Source organism: Crocuta crocuta, unplaced genomic scaffold (genome assembly GCF_008692635.1).
Source record: "Crocuta crocuta isolate KB4526 unplaced genomic scaffold, BGI_CrCroc_1.0 scaffold113, whole genome shotgun sequence".
In the NCBI taxonomy this organism is placed as follows: Eukaryota; Metazoa; Chordata; class Mammalia; order Carnivora; family Hyaenidae; genus Crocuta; species Crocuta crocuta.
Genome location: NW_027530368.1, coordinates 1793149 through 1811132, shown reverse-complemented (window position 1 = coordinate 1811132; position 17984 = coordinate 1793149). Strand labels below are relative to the sequence as shown.

General features: G+C 45.4%; 1 protein-coding gene and 1 non-coding gene across 2 annotated transcripts in view; both read left to right on the top strand.

The window, feature by feature from the left end:
- Positions 1–16830, top strand: part of ACTG2 (actin gamma 2, smooth muscle) — a 21928-nt gene extending 5098 nt beyond the window's left edge. The window contains exons 2-9 of the mRNA XM_077766184.1: positions 2498–2659; positions 3484–3612; positions 8728–8838; positions 9088–9172; positions 10663–10824; positions 11598–11789; positions 14021–14202; positions 16609–16830. Coding sequence (XP_077622310.1) covers positions 2534–2659; positions 3484–3612; positions 8728–8838; positions 9088–9172; positions 10663–10824; positions 11598–11789; positions 14021–14202; positions 16609–16752 — 1131 coding nt within the window. The 5' untranslated portion in view covers positions 2498–2533 and the 3' untranslated portion in view covers positions 16753–16830. The remainder of the gene's footprint in view (positions 1–2497; positions 2660–3483; positions 3613–8727; positions 8839–9087; positions 9173–10662; positions 10825–11597; positions 11790–14020; positions 14203–16608) is intronic.
- Positions 6987–7071, top strand: TRNAG-UCC (transfer RNA glycine (anticodon UCC)). Its single transcript has one exon. It is a non-coding gene; the product is annotated as a tRNA-Gly (tRNA).
- Positions 16831–17984: the final 1154 nt, after the last annotated feature.

The window sequence follows — 17984 nt, the reverse complement described above, 5'->3', positions numbered from 1 at the left end:
TTATCCTGGCCATAGAGTACTGCTCCTTGTCCATAACACCCCGCGTCCTGCTTACAGATGTTGAACAACAGCTATCATAGTTTGCTTATTTAGACCCACATGCAAAACCTTGTATCTACCCTATTAACGTTTAATATTATTTGACTTGGCTCCTTTTCTCTGTTTCTTGAGATCATCTTGGGTTTTGATTCTTTCATCCAACATATTTAATACTATACTCTTCTCCAGCTCTGAAAATTTGTTCGGCATGCACTCCATATTTTCATCCAACGCATTTATAAAAATGTGTGACAAAGGACTAGGAGTGGGGCCTGGAGGCATATTGCTGCCTCCAGGTTGATGTTGACCCATTAATTAACACCTTTCAGTGACAGTAATTCAGGCAGCTGTAAATATGCCTAACTGATTTATTGTTCAGCCCACATGGTTTTATCAATAGGGATATCACAGGAGACCTTGTCAGATGCCATAATCAAGTTAAGGTCAATGTCTCCCACCTTCTCCTGCATTCCCAGCCCACAGCAGTCCTGGGGGTAGAAGGGAAGGCTGTCACTCTGTCAACATTTGTTCTTGGTAAACCCTAGTAATTATAAGAAATCACTGCTTCTTTAATAATGCTTTCTTCTTTATAGTACCTTCTGGAAACCTGCCTACCTTGCGTATTAAGATTAACTGATGTTTTTGAAATCTGCTTTCTTTCCCTTTTTGAGCATTAGAACAAACTTTGCCCATCTTCATTTTCCACTCTTCTAATGAGGTAGGAAGTTAGGGGTCCTCTCAGCAATCCAGAAACTGCTCAGACCAGAAATAATATCGTTTTAAGAAGCTCGGGGAAGGTGCTTTCCTTCAATCTCCACCTCATCTTAAACCTTGATTTCCTGTTACCAATGTTTGGTCTATCTTTGTTATTCCAAAAATCCTTCTCCTTAACACCCATTGATTAATTTGCTCCTTCATTTGGATGACAAACATTTAAGAGCACAGGCTGTGCCAGACATTGTGTTTGGGACACTGAAGAATCACGGGAGAACAGGACAGACCCAGCTCCTGCCTTTGCAGAGCTACGAACCAGCCAGGATATGCAGAGTTGCTCACTGATCACTGCAAGTTCAAGGTGCTGTGGGGCCAAGAAGAGGGGTTGCTGACAGACTGGTGGGCCAGAGAGGCCTCATGAAAATACAGTGTCCAGGCAGAGGCCTGGCTGGTGATGGAGTGAGAGTAGCAAACAGGTGAGGGGAGGGTGCTCCAGATCCTGCGTCTAAAGGTCCAGCAGGGAGGGAAGACGATACAGTTCAGAGAATAGGAAGAATGTCCACATAGGCAGAGTGAGAAGGCCAAGAGGGGGCAAGAGAGAAGATGAGCCTGGAGACGTAGGCCAGGCCAGACTCTGGGGGGCTCTGTGGCCTGAGTCGGGGGGCTGGGACTTGACCCATGGGCATGGGGAGCCCCGGGGAACAGGGACACAGGCAGAGCTGGATTCAGGAAGTCACAGCGGCTTTTCCCTAGTGTGCATTCTGCTTTGAGTATAAGGGGTAAGAGCTCCCTTTTAGCCTTAAAATTGTGTTACTGACCTTCTTCTCAGCCTCAACGTTTGCCTTTCTGACCTCTTATTCACACACCTGGGTCTCTGTCTCCTCCTTGCCTTGTCCACCTTTGACGTGAGGCCATGGAGGGGCCAGGGTTACAGGCTTCTATAGCGTTTATCTCCTTCCCAGCCTGTGATCAAATGTTCTGAATGAAGCTTCTAGGTGCCTTCCTCCTCAGCACCCACCTTCTGTTTCCCCTGGACTGCTGAGAGTTGGCCTCCCCGAGCCCAGGGCCTTTCTATCTTCTATACTGCACCTCCCCCCCCCAAGAAACCCCCAGGCCAGGAGTCAGTCTGTGCACTGTCCCCTGAGCTTCTGTCATCTCCCCTCTGTCACTAAATGCCAACAAGTCGTCAGCTGTTGTCTTTTATCCTCCCCGAAAGAAAGAAAACCTGCAACAGATGTGGGGAAAATGAATGCCCTCACCACTCTGCTGCCATCCCAAAGCAGCGATGAGCATTAGCTGACAGACTACTGCTTTCTCCATCTGAAGAGGCAGGGACTGGTCTTCCCGTCCAGAATCCTTTCTCNTGGCAGCCACTTCTAATGCCCTCATCCTATAAAGATAGCCATCCTGTTAGATATGGAACACCAGTCATATTAGACTAATGACTTCATTTTGCCTTAATTACCTGTCTGAAGACACTACTGCCAAATATGGTCCCACTGTGACACACTGGGGATTAAGACTTCAACATATGACTTGGGGCGGCAGGGACACAATTCAGCAGGGACAGCAGGATAGAGGGAAGAAGTCGGGCTGCCAGGGAGTGGGAGTCCAGGTCCGTGCCTGCTGTTTGTGGAATCGGGCCCTGGTTTGGAGATGGAGTCGACCTTCAGAACCGAGAAGCCTGTTTCCAGCATGATTTTGACAAGTGGCTGACTAGTTCTCTTCTGCCCCCGCCCCCAAGGTGCTCCAGCCCCCAGTTCACTTGGCCACACTCACCATGTGTGAAGAGGAGACCACTGCGCTCGTGTGTGACAACGGCTCCGGCCTGTGCAAGGCTGGCTTCGCCGGAGACGATGCCCCCCGGGCTGTCTTCCCCTCCATTGTGGGCCGCCCTCGCCACCAGGTATGTGCTCATCTGGACCCAAGGCTTTGAGCCCCTAGGAGTAAGTGCTGCATGGTGGAGACCACCTGAGGTCTGTGTATGTGCACGCATGCATGCGTGAGCTTTGTGAGTGCATGTATTGAGGGTAGGAGACCCTCTTCCAATTAACTAACAGAGTAAGACCCTTCAAATAGAAATAACCAAGACCAAACCCGACATAACCCAGGCATGCAGGGATGGTATTATGTCTGGCTTAAGTCTTTGGAAGAAACTTATAAAAAATACCTGCAAGTAAATAAGAGCTTGGCCTTTAAGAAATGTACACTCTTTGAACTAACTTGAGATCACAGGCTACAATAGAGACAAATATTTCACCAGGGGGAGCACAAATGAGGGAGAGATTAAATATGAGTGGAGGGACCAGAGAAGGAGAGACTTTGTAGAAAAGGGATAGCTGAGGATAAGGAGGGTCTCCTCAAGTGGAGAGAAGAGCAGGAGCCAAGATTTGGAGACGTAAACACGTAAGCAGAGGGTATCCGAGGAGAGCAAGTACTAGCCCCGTGTGCGTGTGAGGTAAGGGAAGAAGTGTATGGAAGGCCCTGCTCTCTTGGAAAATGATGTTGTCTTAGGAGAGAGGAGAGGAGCCCACAGGAAACTTCCACCTTCTCTCCACGCCACTTCCACATTCATCAATACCTGCCTCACCCTTGTCTCCTTCTGTCCTGTCTCCAGGGAGGAAAGATAGCTTTCCTATCTGCATCCTTCTTCAGAGCCCCTCCAATGCCTCGATCCCCCTAAGTGGAGCCCTCAGCCAATCCGCTTCTTCTTTGTCTTTTGTATTACAGGGTGTAATGGTGGGAATGGGCCAGAAAGACAGCTACGTTGGAGACGAGGCTCAGAGCAAGCGAGGGATCCTAACTCTCAAGTACCCCATTGAACACGGCATCATCACCAACTGGGATGACATGGAGAAGGTATTGGTGGACTCCTCCCTTTTAGTATAATAATATGTCGTCATGACCCTCATCTCCCACAGCCCTCTGTCTTTTCAAGTGCTTCCTAAATGTGTCATATCCTTCCTTCTTTCTTGTCCATCCTCATGGCCACTCCCCATGGGTCTGCCAATGGCTCTCACTGGATGGTGGCAATGGCTTTCTGATTTCTTTGTCTCCAGCCTCGCCATCGAAGTGAATTCTCTGCACTGCTGCAAAGCTTGTCTTTCTAAAAACAGATCAGATCATGTCACTCACCTTCTCAGGAATCTTCAGTAGCTCCTCGTTAACTGACAGTAGGTTCCTAACTCCCTATCTAGCATCTGAGGACCCGTCCTACCTAATGCCCAGCTTCATCCTTTCAAACAGCTTTCGCTCTAGCAGGTTGTTTAATGCTGCTGCTGCTTCCACGGGGGCAAATGGTTTCTCTCCCTTTCATTTTCCCTGTCATGACCTCAGGCAGCTGCATTGAAGCTGTGTTGTTATGATGATTCTCTAATGAAAGTTTTAAGTAGGACTCTCTAGGGGTTTCTAGAAGCTTGTGTGTGTGTGTGTGTGTGTGTGTGTGTGCGCGCGCGCGCGCACGCGCGCGCACGCACAAGAAAATGCAGGGGTGAGGGGAAATATTTTAAATGGTAGTTTGTGATCAACAAAATCACAAGTGGGAAATGCTAATAGAACCTTTCTAATATTCTTTTGATACATTCTGCTGACATCTGTCTGAGAATCCTTGTTTTTGCAAGGAGTGCCTTTTGAAGTGTCACAGAGTGCTTCTCGAACAGACTGCGACCAGAAAGGAGGATGTTGCTGTGAAATCTGTAATACGCTCTACTTTTGTCTAAATCCCAGATTCAGTTCACAGCACACCATGGAGTGGCTACGAGCACAGACCCTGGAGTCTGTGGCAGGGAGGTCTGGGAGCGATTCCTTCCTCCTGAGCCTCAGTTTCTCCATTTGTGTAGATAAAAACACTTCCTTCATTAGGATTGCTTTGGAGATTGAATTAGGTACTCAATATCCATCCCAAGGCATGAACACCATGCTCAGTAAATAGCATCTATTACTCATATGGATCTAACAGAATCTAATTCAAAAACATAATAGACAAAATATTTTAGTATAAAAATATTTTATCACAAGAGTAACAATGTGTGACCTCTATAAAGAAATTCCTAAAAATATATTGTGCACTTCAAAGAAAAACAGAATAGGGAAAAGTTGTCAAATCTTCCCAAATTCATTTATAGGCTCCTTGCCTTTCTAATAATTCATAATTTTAAAAATTGTATATATTTAAGGTGTACAAGCTGATGACTTGATATACATTTATATATGTCAGAGTCACCATATTCCAGCTACTATCACCTCACATAGTGAGTTTTTTTCCTTGTACTGAGAACACTCAGGAAATACCCTCTTAGCGAATTTCACATGCACAGGACAGCATCGCTACCTACAGGCACCATGCTGTACATCAAATCTCCAGAATTTATTCATCCTGCATAAGCCTTTGTACCACTTGACCAGCATCTCCCTGCCTCCCTCACCCCCCTAGCTCTTGGTAACTACCATTCTACTTTCTGTTGCTATGAGTTTGAGTAAAAAAAAAAAATCACAATTTTTAATTCGGCAAGGAAATCATAAATTATGTTTGGAGAAATAAATAAGGCAAAATTTATGAGAACAAAATGAGTAAGAAAAACTATGAGAAGCTTGCCATGTTCACATATTAAAATATAACATAGTATAAAAATTAAAACAGTTTGGTACTAGCACAAAGGTAAAGAGGAAATGCATGATAAATGAAATTTTGAACACCAAAGGTGAAAAGAATTAGTCAGTGAATTATTCCAGGACAACTGATAAGTTATTTGGGGGAATGGGAAGTCTTTATTGCCTCTACTTTATACCATTTCACCAAACACATATCAACTGATTATAAAAGTTAAATATAAAAGTTCAGATGGTAAAAAAAAATACAGTATAGTAAGCATGAGCATTTATCAAATTTCTGGTGAAAGAAGTGATACAGGGAAAAAATGACAAATGTGATTCTTAAAAAATCATAACTCCTAGTATGTGAAAAACATAACCAAATGTAAAAGGCAAACAATAAGTTGCAAAAAAAATTCACAGGGCAGTGACAGCTAATGTAAATTGATCATTAAAGATACAACGTCTCCACCAGGTAAATAAAAAAAGGACATGAACAGATAATTCGCCAAACAAAAATTATAAAAAGTTGCAAATCTGAAAAAGCTTAAACTCATTTGAAAGAATTGTACATTTTCAAAGTAAAAGAATAAGGTATTCTATTTCCCTATCAACTTATTTCTTATATTAAGAGTGAGAACCCTGGATGCAGATAGGGGCAAAATGGGCTTTCTTATTTTGGAGGAAAGAGTAATTTAGCCTTTTTGTTGGTAAATAGAAATCAAAAAGTTTTCTGGGGTGCCAGCATGACTTAGTTGGTTAAGCATCTGAATCTTTTTTTTTTTTTTTAAATTTTTATTTACTTCTAGGAGAGAGAGAGACAGCGTGAGCAGGGGAGGGTCAGAGAGAGAGGGAGATACAGACTCTGAAATAGGCTCCAGGCTCTGAGCTGGCAGTCAGCACAGAACCTGACGCGGGGCTCGAACCCACGAACCGCGAGATCATGACCTAAGCAAAAGTCGGACGCTTAACCGACTAAGCCACCCAGGCGCCCCTAGCATCTGAATCTTGATTTTGGCTTAGGTCATGATCTGAAGTTTGGTTTGTGAGTTTGAGTCCGTATTGGGCTCTGCCCTGCAGCATCTGCTAGGATTCTCTCTCTCCCCCTCTCTTTCTGCCCTTCCCCCCTTTCATAAATATATATGTTTTAAAGTCTTCCAATCACCATGCTAATAGCCTAGAAATTCCACTTCTAAAATTCTTTTCTTTGGAAACTCTCTAAATAGAAAAAAGAAAATATAATCTGCACAAGATAGCTATGATAGGATTATTTATAAACAAAAATCAAAGATACCATGAATAGTAATATGATTAAATATATGATAGCATGATGAAATATTGTGTAAGCATTAAAAATAAATGTTCGATTTAAAAAAGAAATATTTACTGTGAAAAAGGAAATTATATATGTTATACTCACAGAAAAGTGTCAGGAAACAAGATTGAAGGTAAAAACATAAAAATAGTATAACAATAAATAAATATAAGTATATGAAATATATAAGTAGTGATAGTAATAAATTTGAAAATGCTTAAAGGTGAAAGATTAATAAGAAGAAAAAGCCAAAATGTTAACTATTCTTAGGTGATGGAAATGTGGGAGACTTTCACTTCTCTTAAAAATAGTTCTGTAATTTTAGGGCGCCTGGGTGGCTCAGTTGGTAGAGCGTCTGATTTCCGCTCAGATCATCATCTCATGGTTCGTGGGTTCGAGCCCCACGTCGGGCTCTGTGCTGGCAGCTAGCTCAGAGCCTGGAGCCTGCTTCAGATTCTGTGTCTCCCTCTCTCTGACCCTTCCCTGCTCACGTTATCTCTCTCTCTCTCAGAAATAAATAAAACAATTAAAAAATTTTAAAAAATAGTTCTGAAATTTAAAATTATCAACATCTTCAACTTTTAAAGTAATTTATAAAAGCTCTAAAAAGTGAAATGAAAGTGAAGTGAAGGTATTTGGCTTCAACAGCCACGATTCGGATTCCTGGACCTGGAGTCCAGCCTGGGAACCTGCACCCAATGCAATCCTCCCAGATGGTTTTGCAGCAAAGCGTCTGGGGCCCACATTTGAAGAAATACTGACCTCACTCAATTAAGAGTCATTGCCATTCACATCTCTGTTGTGAAATTTATACAGGTGGGGCCTTGGCTTATACCATTTCCTCTGCCTCAACTGCGCTTCTCTCAGCCTCTGGAGACCTTCCTTTGCCTACAGGGCCCACTCATATCCCCCAGATAAATGAACTGTCTTCTCTTTTACTCAAAATGCAGATGTGTCTTTGTATTTTATCTTCTTGGCTGTTTTCCTCCCCTCTGGACTTTGAAACCAAGATCAAGGGACCGTATCTGATTTCATATCTGTCCTCACCACAGTTAGCACCATCCTAGCACAAAGCTGAGAGTCCACAAATATATGGGTGCAATGGAAGTAAATGACCCTATGCCCCGCCTCTGAGGAAATCAGAGCCCTATTAAGTCCCTGTCAGTCTGCAGAAGGCCTCTGAAATAAAGAGTCCTGTTTGGTTGTCTTGGATCATTGGACACAGTGAGAAGAAATAGCTTCCTCTAAAGCAGTGACTTTCCACAGAAGCAATTTTGCTTCCTGGGAGATGTTTGACAATGATTGGAAACATTTTTGCTTGTCATAGCTGGAGAGGTGCTACTGGCACCTAGTGGGTGGAGGTCAGGAATGCCCAGCATCCTATGATGCATAGGTTAGCCCCCCACATCGTGGAAGCATCCAACCTGAAATGGGGAACCCTGCTCTAAAGCACCAGCCTGGTCAGTAATAAACAGTGACAGGTCAAGCGTATCTGTCAGGTTCCCATAGAGAGGTGTGAGCAGGGGGAGGGAACCAGAAAGGGATGTTGAGGCACCTAAGTACCAGGAACAGAGGAAAGCTCTTACATCCTAAACCTGAAGGAGTGGGCAGAGTCACTGGAGTTGGAGGAGGCACCACCCAATAGGACCCTGGATCACAGAGAAACACCCTGACCTCTCTCCCTCTTCCCACTCTCCAGCCTCTTGCGGATGTCTTCCATCCACCAAGTATAGCCAGAAGCCAGGAAGCAAGGAATACTGAGAGATGCAGTGTGTCTGGCCCCCAGGAAAAAAAGTCAGGGGAGATAGAAGACAAGTAGAGAGGAGGGAAGTTCCTGTGGAAATAATCAACATGCTAAGTATATTGGCCCCAGGGCTGAGTGCTGCCGAGGGCCCTGTTGAAAACGAATATAAAAACTCTAAAGGTTAAGCAGAAATTCCCAGGACTGACAGTCTCCTATCCAGACCCATCCGGTGCTGTGGACATTGTGTCCTGCTCTCCCAGCATGCTTATGCCAATTGGAAATTTATAGGAGACTCCTTGGCTCGTTTGACTTTTGTCTCAACCAGATCTGGCACCACTCCTTCTACAATGAGCTGCGGGTAGCACCTGAAGAACACCCCACCCTGCTCACAGAGGCTCCCTTAAATCCCAAGGCCAACAGGGAGAAGATGACCCAGGTAAGAGGCCAGGAAGTCTTAAGTACGAGCACAAGAAAGCAGAATAGATCCCTTCTCCCTTTCATGCATCAGTGCACCAAAAATTTCTGAGGACATACTATGTGTGTAGTCTATGCCAGACCCTACGGGAGGTGGGGGTGGGGTAAAAAGGCACAGCCCTTACCCTTAATAAGGTTACAAAGCATCCTGTGAGCCAAGAGGTGCTGTGATTTCTGCCAAATCATCCTTTATTCTTCATTGTCCTTTCAGATCATGTTTGAGACCTTCAATGTCCCTGCCATGTATGTCGCCATTCAAGCTGTGCTCTCTCTCTATGCTTCTGGCCGTACAACAGGTGAGCAGCCTGTAATCCGATCCCTTCCTGACTGGTGGGGGTGGGGAGGGGTGTGCTATAGGGAAAGCTGGGCTCCTGCAGAAGTTCCTGCTCAAAAGGATCAAAAGTACAGCCAAAGTCCAGGGAAAACCCTGCGTAGGGTTAACAGAAGGGAAGCCCGTGTGGAATGCATTCAGGTCTACCCAGTAGAGCTGGCAAGAATTTATATGAACAAAGCATGACAAGTACATCCAGCAAGGGCGTTTCCCTCACAGCAGTCAGCTCCTGAGCTTACATACACTTTCCAGCAGTATTGGAATGTTTCTGCTCATGTACCTGTGATGGTGGATGTGGATGTGCCCTTGGTATAGAAAGGTGCTCAGGGAAACAGAGGGAACTTCAAGATAAAGCAGTTTGTAATGGGAACTTGATAGCTTCCATGAACATTGTTCAACCTTCAAGTATTCATTGATTCAATGATTCATTCATTCATTCTTCAGACATTTTCCATTACTCCCTACCAGGTACCAAAGACTGCACCAGGCCATGGGCACACAATGACAAACAAGACAGCCCTGCCATTCCAGAGCTACTGCTCTAGTGGGGGAGAGGCAAAATGAAAAGATAGTTTCACTGCTGGTGACAAAGACACTGATGGGGGATGTATGATGGTTCTATAATTTACTTATTTGTTTTACCACTTCTCTACTGCTGGACTTTTAGGTTGTCTCCAGTTTTTATTTTCTAGTATAAAATATGCTGTGGTCAGCATTCTTGTACAAGTGTAAGCTACTGGTCCCTAGATATTTATTTTGCATCAGGCCCTTACTGAGGCATCTTATTAGCTCTAACCATGTCTCAGTTGATTCTCTTGGGTGTTCTCGGTATACAGCCTCATCATCTGCAAATGACAATTCTGTTTCCTTTTGATAATACCTCTTATTTCTATTTTCTGTCATATTACATTGGCTAGAACAGAACATCTAGGACTGTATTAAATAATAATAATGTAATAACAATGTTACAGTGTCTCTCCATCAATTGTGATATGGATTGAAATTTATTATGTTGAAAAGCTCATTTCCCTCCATGGTTTACTAAGTTTCATCAGTAGAGAATGTTATTTTTTTTAATTGGATGGTTTTTATAGTCCCTTCCAGACCTAACATTCTCCATGCAGGTGCATATGTGTTAGTTTAATGCCAGAAGGATGTGCAAATTACCCAGTCTCCTTAAAGAATGTGCAATTGAGATGCACATTGACAAGTATGCCTTACTATGGAAGTGTTTCAAGGAATATAAGAAGGGAAGATGTTTTACTTGCCTTCCAGAAAGCTACATTCTCATTTGGTAGAATAAATTGATGTACACAAAAATATTGTTGATCCTTATGGTGGGTGAATTTGCTTAGCTGCTAAAGAAAAATATGGTAGTTGAGGATCATTTGGCAACTGGTCCCAGAAAGGTGAAAGACAAGAAATTTTCATGGATCCTATCCCCTCTGTCCATAGGCATCGTGCTGGATTCAGGGGATGGTGTCACCCACAATGTCCCCATCTATGAGGGCTATGCACTGCCCCATGCCATCATGCGCCTTGACCTGGCTGGTCGTGACCTCACCGACTACCTCATGAAGATCCTCACAGAGAGAGGCTATTCCTTTGTGACCACAGGTATCCAGCCCCTTCTCTGATTCTCACTTGAGCTCAGAATGAAATCTGATCTAGGACCAGATGTTCTCTGATGAGAAGTTTGTGGGCCCCCTGCCCTCAAACTCTCCTGGGGTAGATGAGGAGGCCCCTAGGCTGGGCCTGGGCCTCTGGACAAGACCAGGTAGTCAGTGCAGCCTTATTTATGGGGGAGGTTTCCCAACCAAGATGGCCTGGGGAGGGCAACAAAGCCTCCTTAAGTGCCCTTTCAGATCATTCCCTCCTTCCCCAGGGACCTGCTACCTTTGTCTACACCAGGATCAGAGATGGTTTTTACAGGGCTAAATGGTAGCAAAAATCTGATGATGCATTTTATTACTTAGGGGAATTTATGGTTTGTCTGAGGACACATGGAATAAATAAGGTCTGAATTTCTAAGGGGAAGTTGTCATGCCGCAGTGGCCACACTGGACAAGAGGAGATGTTAGGCAGCGCCCTTCCTAGAGTCTGTAAGATCACAGCAAATCCTCCTACATCTAGACCAGAAATGTGTCCTGTAAGGCCCCCCGGAAGGCCTGTAGCTTTGTCAGGGCAGAGTAAAGATAGCAAGGAGAAAAGCCCATGCAAAGTTTTGCCTGGGAGATTTTGAACTTGCACTTTAGGAAGAGGAATGAAATATTAACTAACATTTATCCTAAGAATGAATTCAAAGTAGAGGAGGAGGTTTTCATGGAGATCAAAACAGGACAAACTAACAGAACAGAGTATCTACTTTCTGTCATTTCTCCTCTTACTAGCTGAGCGAGAAATTGTGCGAGACATCAAGGAGAAGTTGTGCTATGTCGCCCTGGACTTTGAGAATGAGATGGCCACAGCAGCCTCCTCTTCCTCTCTGGAGAAGAGCTATGAGCTGCCAGATGGGCAGGTTATTACCATTGGCAATGAGCGCTTCCGCTGCCCTGAGACCCTCTTCCAGCCTTCTTTCATAGGTGAGGTCCTGCCCACTGTCCCTGCTAATCGAGAGGGGGGGGGGAGGTGGAGCAGTGAGGGATGGAAGGAGAAGCACCAGGAGCCACCTGCACTTTGTTTATGGTTTATACATAGCCCATATTTTTCCAGGAAGGGCCCAAAACACATCAACAATACAACTAGATACAATCTAATTTTTTTAAATGTTTATTTCTTTTTGAGAGAGAGAGACAGACAGAGTGTGAGCCGGGAAGAGGCAGAGAGAGAGAGAGAGAGAGGGAGGCACAATCCAAAACAGGCTCCAGGCTCCGAGCTGTCAGCACAGAGCCTGATGTGGGGCTCAAACTTGTGAATCAGGAGATCATGACCTGAGCCGAAGTGGGATGCTCACACCCACTGAGCCACCCAGGTGCCCCAGCAAAATCTAATTTTAAATAAAAGTATAGGAAAATCAAAATAAAGGAAAAGAAGAATAGGGAATATAACATAACACTAAGAATAAGGTTAATTAATACATAAAACCCTTCTTGGATGGCCCAACAGCTAGGTCACTGGGGCCAAAACCCACCATGGTAAACAGGGTGGGTTTGGGGGCAGACTTGGTCTCACATCCTGATTCTGCCCCTTCAGACGCTGTCACTTTGGACCTGTTACCTTCTTCAAACATCAGTTTCCTTATCTATAAAGTGGAAATAATGATAGTACCTACTAGACAGGGTTGCAACAAGGATTAAATAAGAGAATATTTAATACAAGGACAATTACTTTCTTGAGGGGTGTATGGGAAGAGATGGGCCTGTGAGCAAATGCTGATAGACAGTGTAGTGTTACATGCCGACTGCACAAAGTGACAGAAACCTAGGAAATCAGTGAAGGCTTCTTGGAGAAGGTGAACATTTGAACAGAATCTTAAAGAATGAGTGTCATTTGATGGTATCTGGGGACAGAAGGAGTACAGAATGGGAATGGCCTACAAGGTGGTTGCAAGGCTACATATAAAGACATGGAAGTGTGAAAGGTCATGCTCTATTTGGGACATGATAGGAGAAGCAGGTGTGTGTGTGTGTGTGTGTGTGTACGTACTTGCACACGGGAAACTGGAGAGTTGCTGGACCACACAGAGAGCATGGTGTTTAATCATATTAACAGTGAAGATCTCTGCAAGTTTTTAGGCAGCAGTGTAGCAAGTTCAGGTTTGTATTTTAGGAAGATTCCTCTAACCTCAGTGTGAAATTCTGTCACACGGAGAAAAGACTAGAGGTGGGTAAAGCCAGGTAGGTGGGCATGAGCTGGTTGGGCATGCAGGCCTTTCACTGTGGAAAGTCCTGGTGGCAGGCTAAGGTAGCTAGATGTAACCAGTAAATTAGGGAGGCTGTCAAAGATGATATGATGGATATATCCATGCAGTAGAATATTGTTTGGCAATAAAAGAGAATAAAGTACTGACACAGGCTCTACCATGGATGAACCTTGAAAACATCAAATGAAATGTTAACATGAACATAACATTAAGTGAAAGGAGCCAGACACAAAAGGCTGCATATTGTATGATTTCATGTATATGAAACGCCCAGAACAGGCAAGTCTATAGACACAGAAAATAACTTAGTGGTTATCTACAGCTGGGCAAGGGGTGATGGGAGAGATGGCAGTGTCTGCTAACGGGTATGGAGCTTCTTTTGGGGGTGCTAAAATGTTCTGAAATTTGATTTTGCACAATCTGTGAGTATACTAAAAAACTACTGAACTCTAAAGGGCTGAATACTATGATATATGAATTATAGCTCAGTAAAGCTTGAAAAAAGACGACACAATTGAAGTGTTCCCTCAGAAATATATCTTGGGTGGGGTACCTGAGTGGCTCAGTCAGTTAAGCATCCGACTTTGGCTCAGGTCATGATCTCACGGTTCGTGGGTTCGAGCCCGCATCGGGCTCTGTGCTGACAGCTCAGAGCCTGGAGCCTGTTTCGGCTTCTGTGTCTCCCTCTCTCTCTGACCCTCCCCTGCTCATGCTGTCTCTCTCTCAGATATAAATAAAACATTTTAAAAAAAAAAAAAGAAATATATCTCAGGTGATAAATGTGAAAGATCAATCAGAACAGGAGGAACCGAGAGCCAGTTAGAGGTCTGATCTGGGAGGCGATTAAGGGTCTGAACTAACGTAGCTGCAACAGAAGGGTCACCTGAAGAGCTAGAAGTCTGGGTATTTATGGAGTGATGGACGTTGACGAGATACTATGACTTGTGCTAGGCATGGAGTCTGCCGGGATTCACGAAACCACCTACAATTCCATCATGAAGTGTGACATCGATATCCGCAAGGACTTATATGCCAACAATGTCCTCTCCGGGGGTACTACCATGTACCCTGGCATTGCTGACAGGATGCAGAAGGAGATCACAGCCCTGGCCCCCAGCACCATGAAGATCAAGGTGGGTCCTGCCCCACTTCCCTCCATCCTGTTCTTTGGACAAAGACCTGCCCACTTGGGAGATGCCCAAGTCTGTCTGCCAGGCCCATAACCTGGTGGTCTCCCGGGCTCATCATCGCCCTGGGCTGGGGCAGATTTCATCTCAGGGGGTTGTGGCCCTTGGGCACTGGTGACCTGGAGACGTGTTTCGCATGGGATCTCAAACGTAATCGCATGATGTCATATGAGAAGGGGGTGAAAGAGTTTGGGATGATGAGAATATTGAGGGGGTGGAGGATGCAATCAGGAGGAGGGAAACAGAGGGAAAGAAAAGAAGGAAGCAACACTACCGCATCTTTAGGCTTTAAAAGGGATGCAGGTGTTACCTCGGAGGCTGTCAAAGTTTCAGAGAGAAAGCGTGGCGTGGGGCAGCTTGCTGGTTCACTCACAGGGACACCACTTGATTCCTGGACAGCCTCTGATCTGTTGTCTCCTCTTGGCTCCAGTCCTCGCCACGCGGCTGCTCACCAGGGCGGCTCCCCTCACGGGCCTCATCAGAATAGGGGCCCGCTTATCGTCTGCTTCACCCCAGCCCACGCAACCATACAGAGCGTGTTAGGGCTTCTAGGAGATTTGCTGCTAGCAGGTTCAGAAAAAGAGTTGGGAATTGAACAGAGATAACGAACAGGTGAAAAGTTACAAAGTCTCACAGTCAAGGGGGTCTCTGGGAATAGGCTTGATCTGAGGAAATCTATTCTAAGAGCCTTTTTCACAAAGGAAGGCTGTCCAAGGCCTTCCCCCTTTCTAGCATGTGGGAAGCAGAGTGGGTCACTGGGGGCCACAGGAGCAGCTGTACTGACTGAGGCTTGCCATACCGGGGGTGTTGTGGCAGCCTGGGGGTGGGGGGCAGGGGCTTTTTACCTTGCCTCATCCCCAGAGTCTGGCTCAACAGATTTGGGGTGCCCCCATCACCTACACTGATAAACGAACACTAGCGTTTTGACGCATATCCCGATTTGTGAGCCACTGCCCTGAGTTTAACAACACGTACCACCTTTCAAGGAGTTGAGGACCTAATTCGTAGACACAATCAGTGAGAGGGTGACTTAAATAAGACAAGAGGAGGGGAAAGGGCGCTTAAGGGAGGGGACATAGAGCAAAGGTGCCTCGGGGTGTGTGTATGCAGGTACAAACACCCCCAGCCAAACTGGTCAGCACGATCCATACAGAGGAACTGGGGAGGTGAGACAGGCCGCAGGGATATGGAAGCAGAGATGTGCAACTGGGGACCGCCAGCCCAGGACAGCCCAGAGTTTTCTCACAACCAGAGCAGTGCGGCAATAAAGTGGCTGTGTTGTCCTTGAGGTGTCAGTCCAAAGAGTGACTGAGTGACTTTCGTCTGACTGAATAATAAAATAACTTCTAAAGACTCTTCTTCCTCTCCAATTCCATGATCTCTGCAGTTTAGGAAATATGTAGAGAGTGCCTAAGGAGACAAAAAAATAAATAAATAAATAAATTCAGTGTCTGGTTTATTCTAGCACTGAATTCTTAGACCCTTTAATAGCAGTCTTTCTGGATCCGCTTGTAGGTGGAGTTCGAAATTGTTTGACAGGACCACCAATTTCTAAAGGCTAAGCGCAGGACTTGCAGGGGCAAGGACGAACCATGTGTGTATGAACTTGAGAACTTGTCAGATCTTAGTGGCTGTTGACAGATGAAGCTCAAGACGCAGGGTGTGAGTGGACTGGCTCACTGAGTGGAAGACTCAGACCGGCCGAGCCACCCTTGCACCTGAACCCCAGGCAGGAACAGAGCAGCACATTCCCTATAGGTGTTTGCATCGGTCATCTATTGCTGAGCACACGCAACCGTGAAATCCCAGCAACATAACACTAAGCATTAATTCCCTGTGCCTCTGCAGGTCAGCTGGGAGTCGGCCAATCTAAGTCAGGCCCAGCTAGGCAGCCCTGCAGGTCTAGCCAGCTCAGGTCAGGTCCGTATCTCGCATGATGGGGCCCAGGCAGAAGGGCCAGCAGCTTCTCAAGGGAAGCCCTTCCCTTGAAGATGACAGAGGCACCAGAGAGCCCGTCCGGCTGCAGCCTGAAGCCATTTCAAGCTCCTGTTCTTACCACATCTGCTCACTTCCCATTGGTCAGAGCAAATACAGGGCCCAGAGCAAACTCACAGGGTGAAGCAGCACATCCTTCCCATTGGGGGTGGGGGGTGGGAGTGGGGGGGAAGGAGGAGGAGGGAGGGAGTAAAGATCTGAGCAACAATCTAATCTACCACAAGATTTACCCTGTTTGTTTCCGACCATGGAGGCTGTCCTTATCTGAGGCAGCCTGCTCTGTAATGAGAGGATTCCTGGGCCACCTCACTATTCCCTTGGGGACTAATGGTGATACACCACATTTATTCTTTGCAGATTATTGCTCCCCCAGAGCGGAAGTACTCAGTCTGGATTGGAGGCTCCATCCTGGCTTCTCTCTCCACCTTTCAGCAGATGTGGATCAGCAAGCCCGAGTATGATGAGGCAGGGCCCTCCATTGTCCACAGGAAGTGCTTCTAAAGTCAGAACAGGGTCTCTGGGGATCCCCTCGAGACGGCTCTGTTACTAATGATGAAACATTAAAACCTGCAAGCCTTACTTCTCTGTGTGGGGCTTTTTCTCCCCTCCCCACCCTCCTGGGCTTTTACATGGTGCTATGGGCTTTTCACACCTTACTTTTAATCCACACAATGATCCTGTGAGTTACATACATCCCCATATTATGGATGAGGAAATTGAGGCTCAGAGAAGTTAAGGACTTGCTGAAAGCCACAGAACCAAGACTGAAATCCAAGTGTGTCTAACTCTAAAGCTAGCACTCTTGCTCCACTACCTTGTTTCCTTTTCCTTCAACGTGAATAAGAATGAGGGAGAGATGACTCTTGGAGGAGGGGGGCCACGTGTTAAGAAACCAGGGCTTTCAGAGATGTCTGTCCTTTTACTCAAAGGCGATACACAGAGAACACAAACCCCAAGAGAAACACAAGGTTTATAGACTGTGACATATGAATGGTTCAAACACAATGTTTGAACTTGTGTGGAGGAAGGTCATCGTGGCTTAAGATCTCTATGAAGTCCTTTGTTATTGAGGATTAGGCTGTATCTTGCCCCAAAGCTAAGAAAAGAGCAGCACTCTGGCTTTTCTTTCTTTCTTTCTTTTTCTCCTCCTCCTCCTCCCCCTCCCCCTTCTTGCTGTTCTTCTCCCCCCTTTTCTTCTCCTTCTCTTCCTCCTACTCCTCCGCTTTCTCCTTCTTTCTCTCACATTCTCTTTTTCTCTCGTTATTTGCTCCCCACTCTCTGCTCTTGGTCAATTCTGTTTAATTTCACAAGTATTTACTGAATTTTCAGCCTCTACTATTACTGGGTAAGCCCCCACAAAATTTGTGTATCCAGCAAAGATGGTTCCTGCCCGTCAAAGTCTCACTGCATAAAGCCAAAGAAGACATAGGGAAGACAATGATTTGAGGTGAAAGAGAAGCACGCAGAGAGTACTGTGAGAAAGTAAGGGATCATAATAGCTAACATTGGCTGAGTGCTTACGATACATGAGGCCCTAGGTTAAGAGCTTGACAACGATTTCCTCATTTAATCCTCACCGTAACACTATTAACAGATACTAGCATCATTCCCGTTTTACAGCTAGTGTATGAACTAACTCGTTCATCCAGCTAGTTAATAGGACTAGATCCCCACTTTTGCCTGGTGTACCCTTCACTCTCTCTGCCTACCCAAGTCCCATCCTTGCTGCCCCT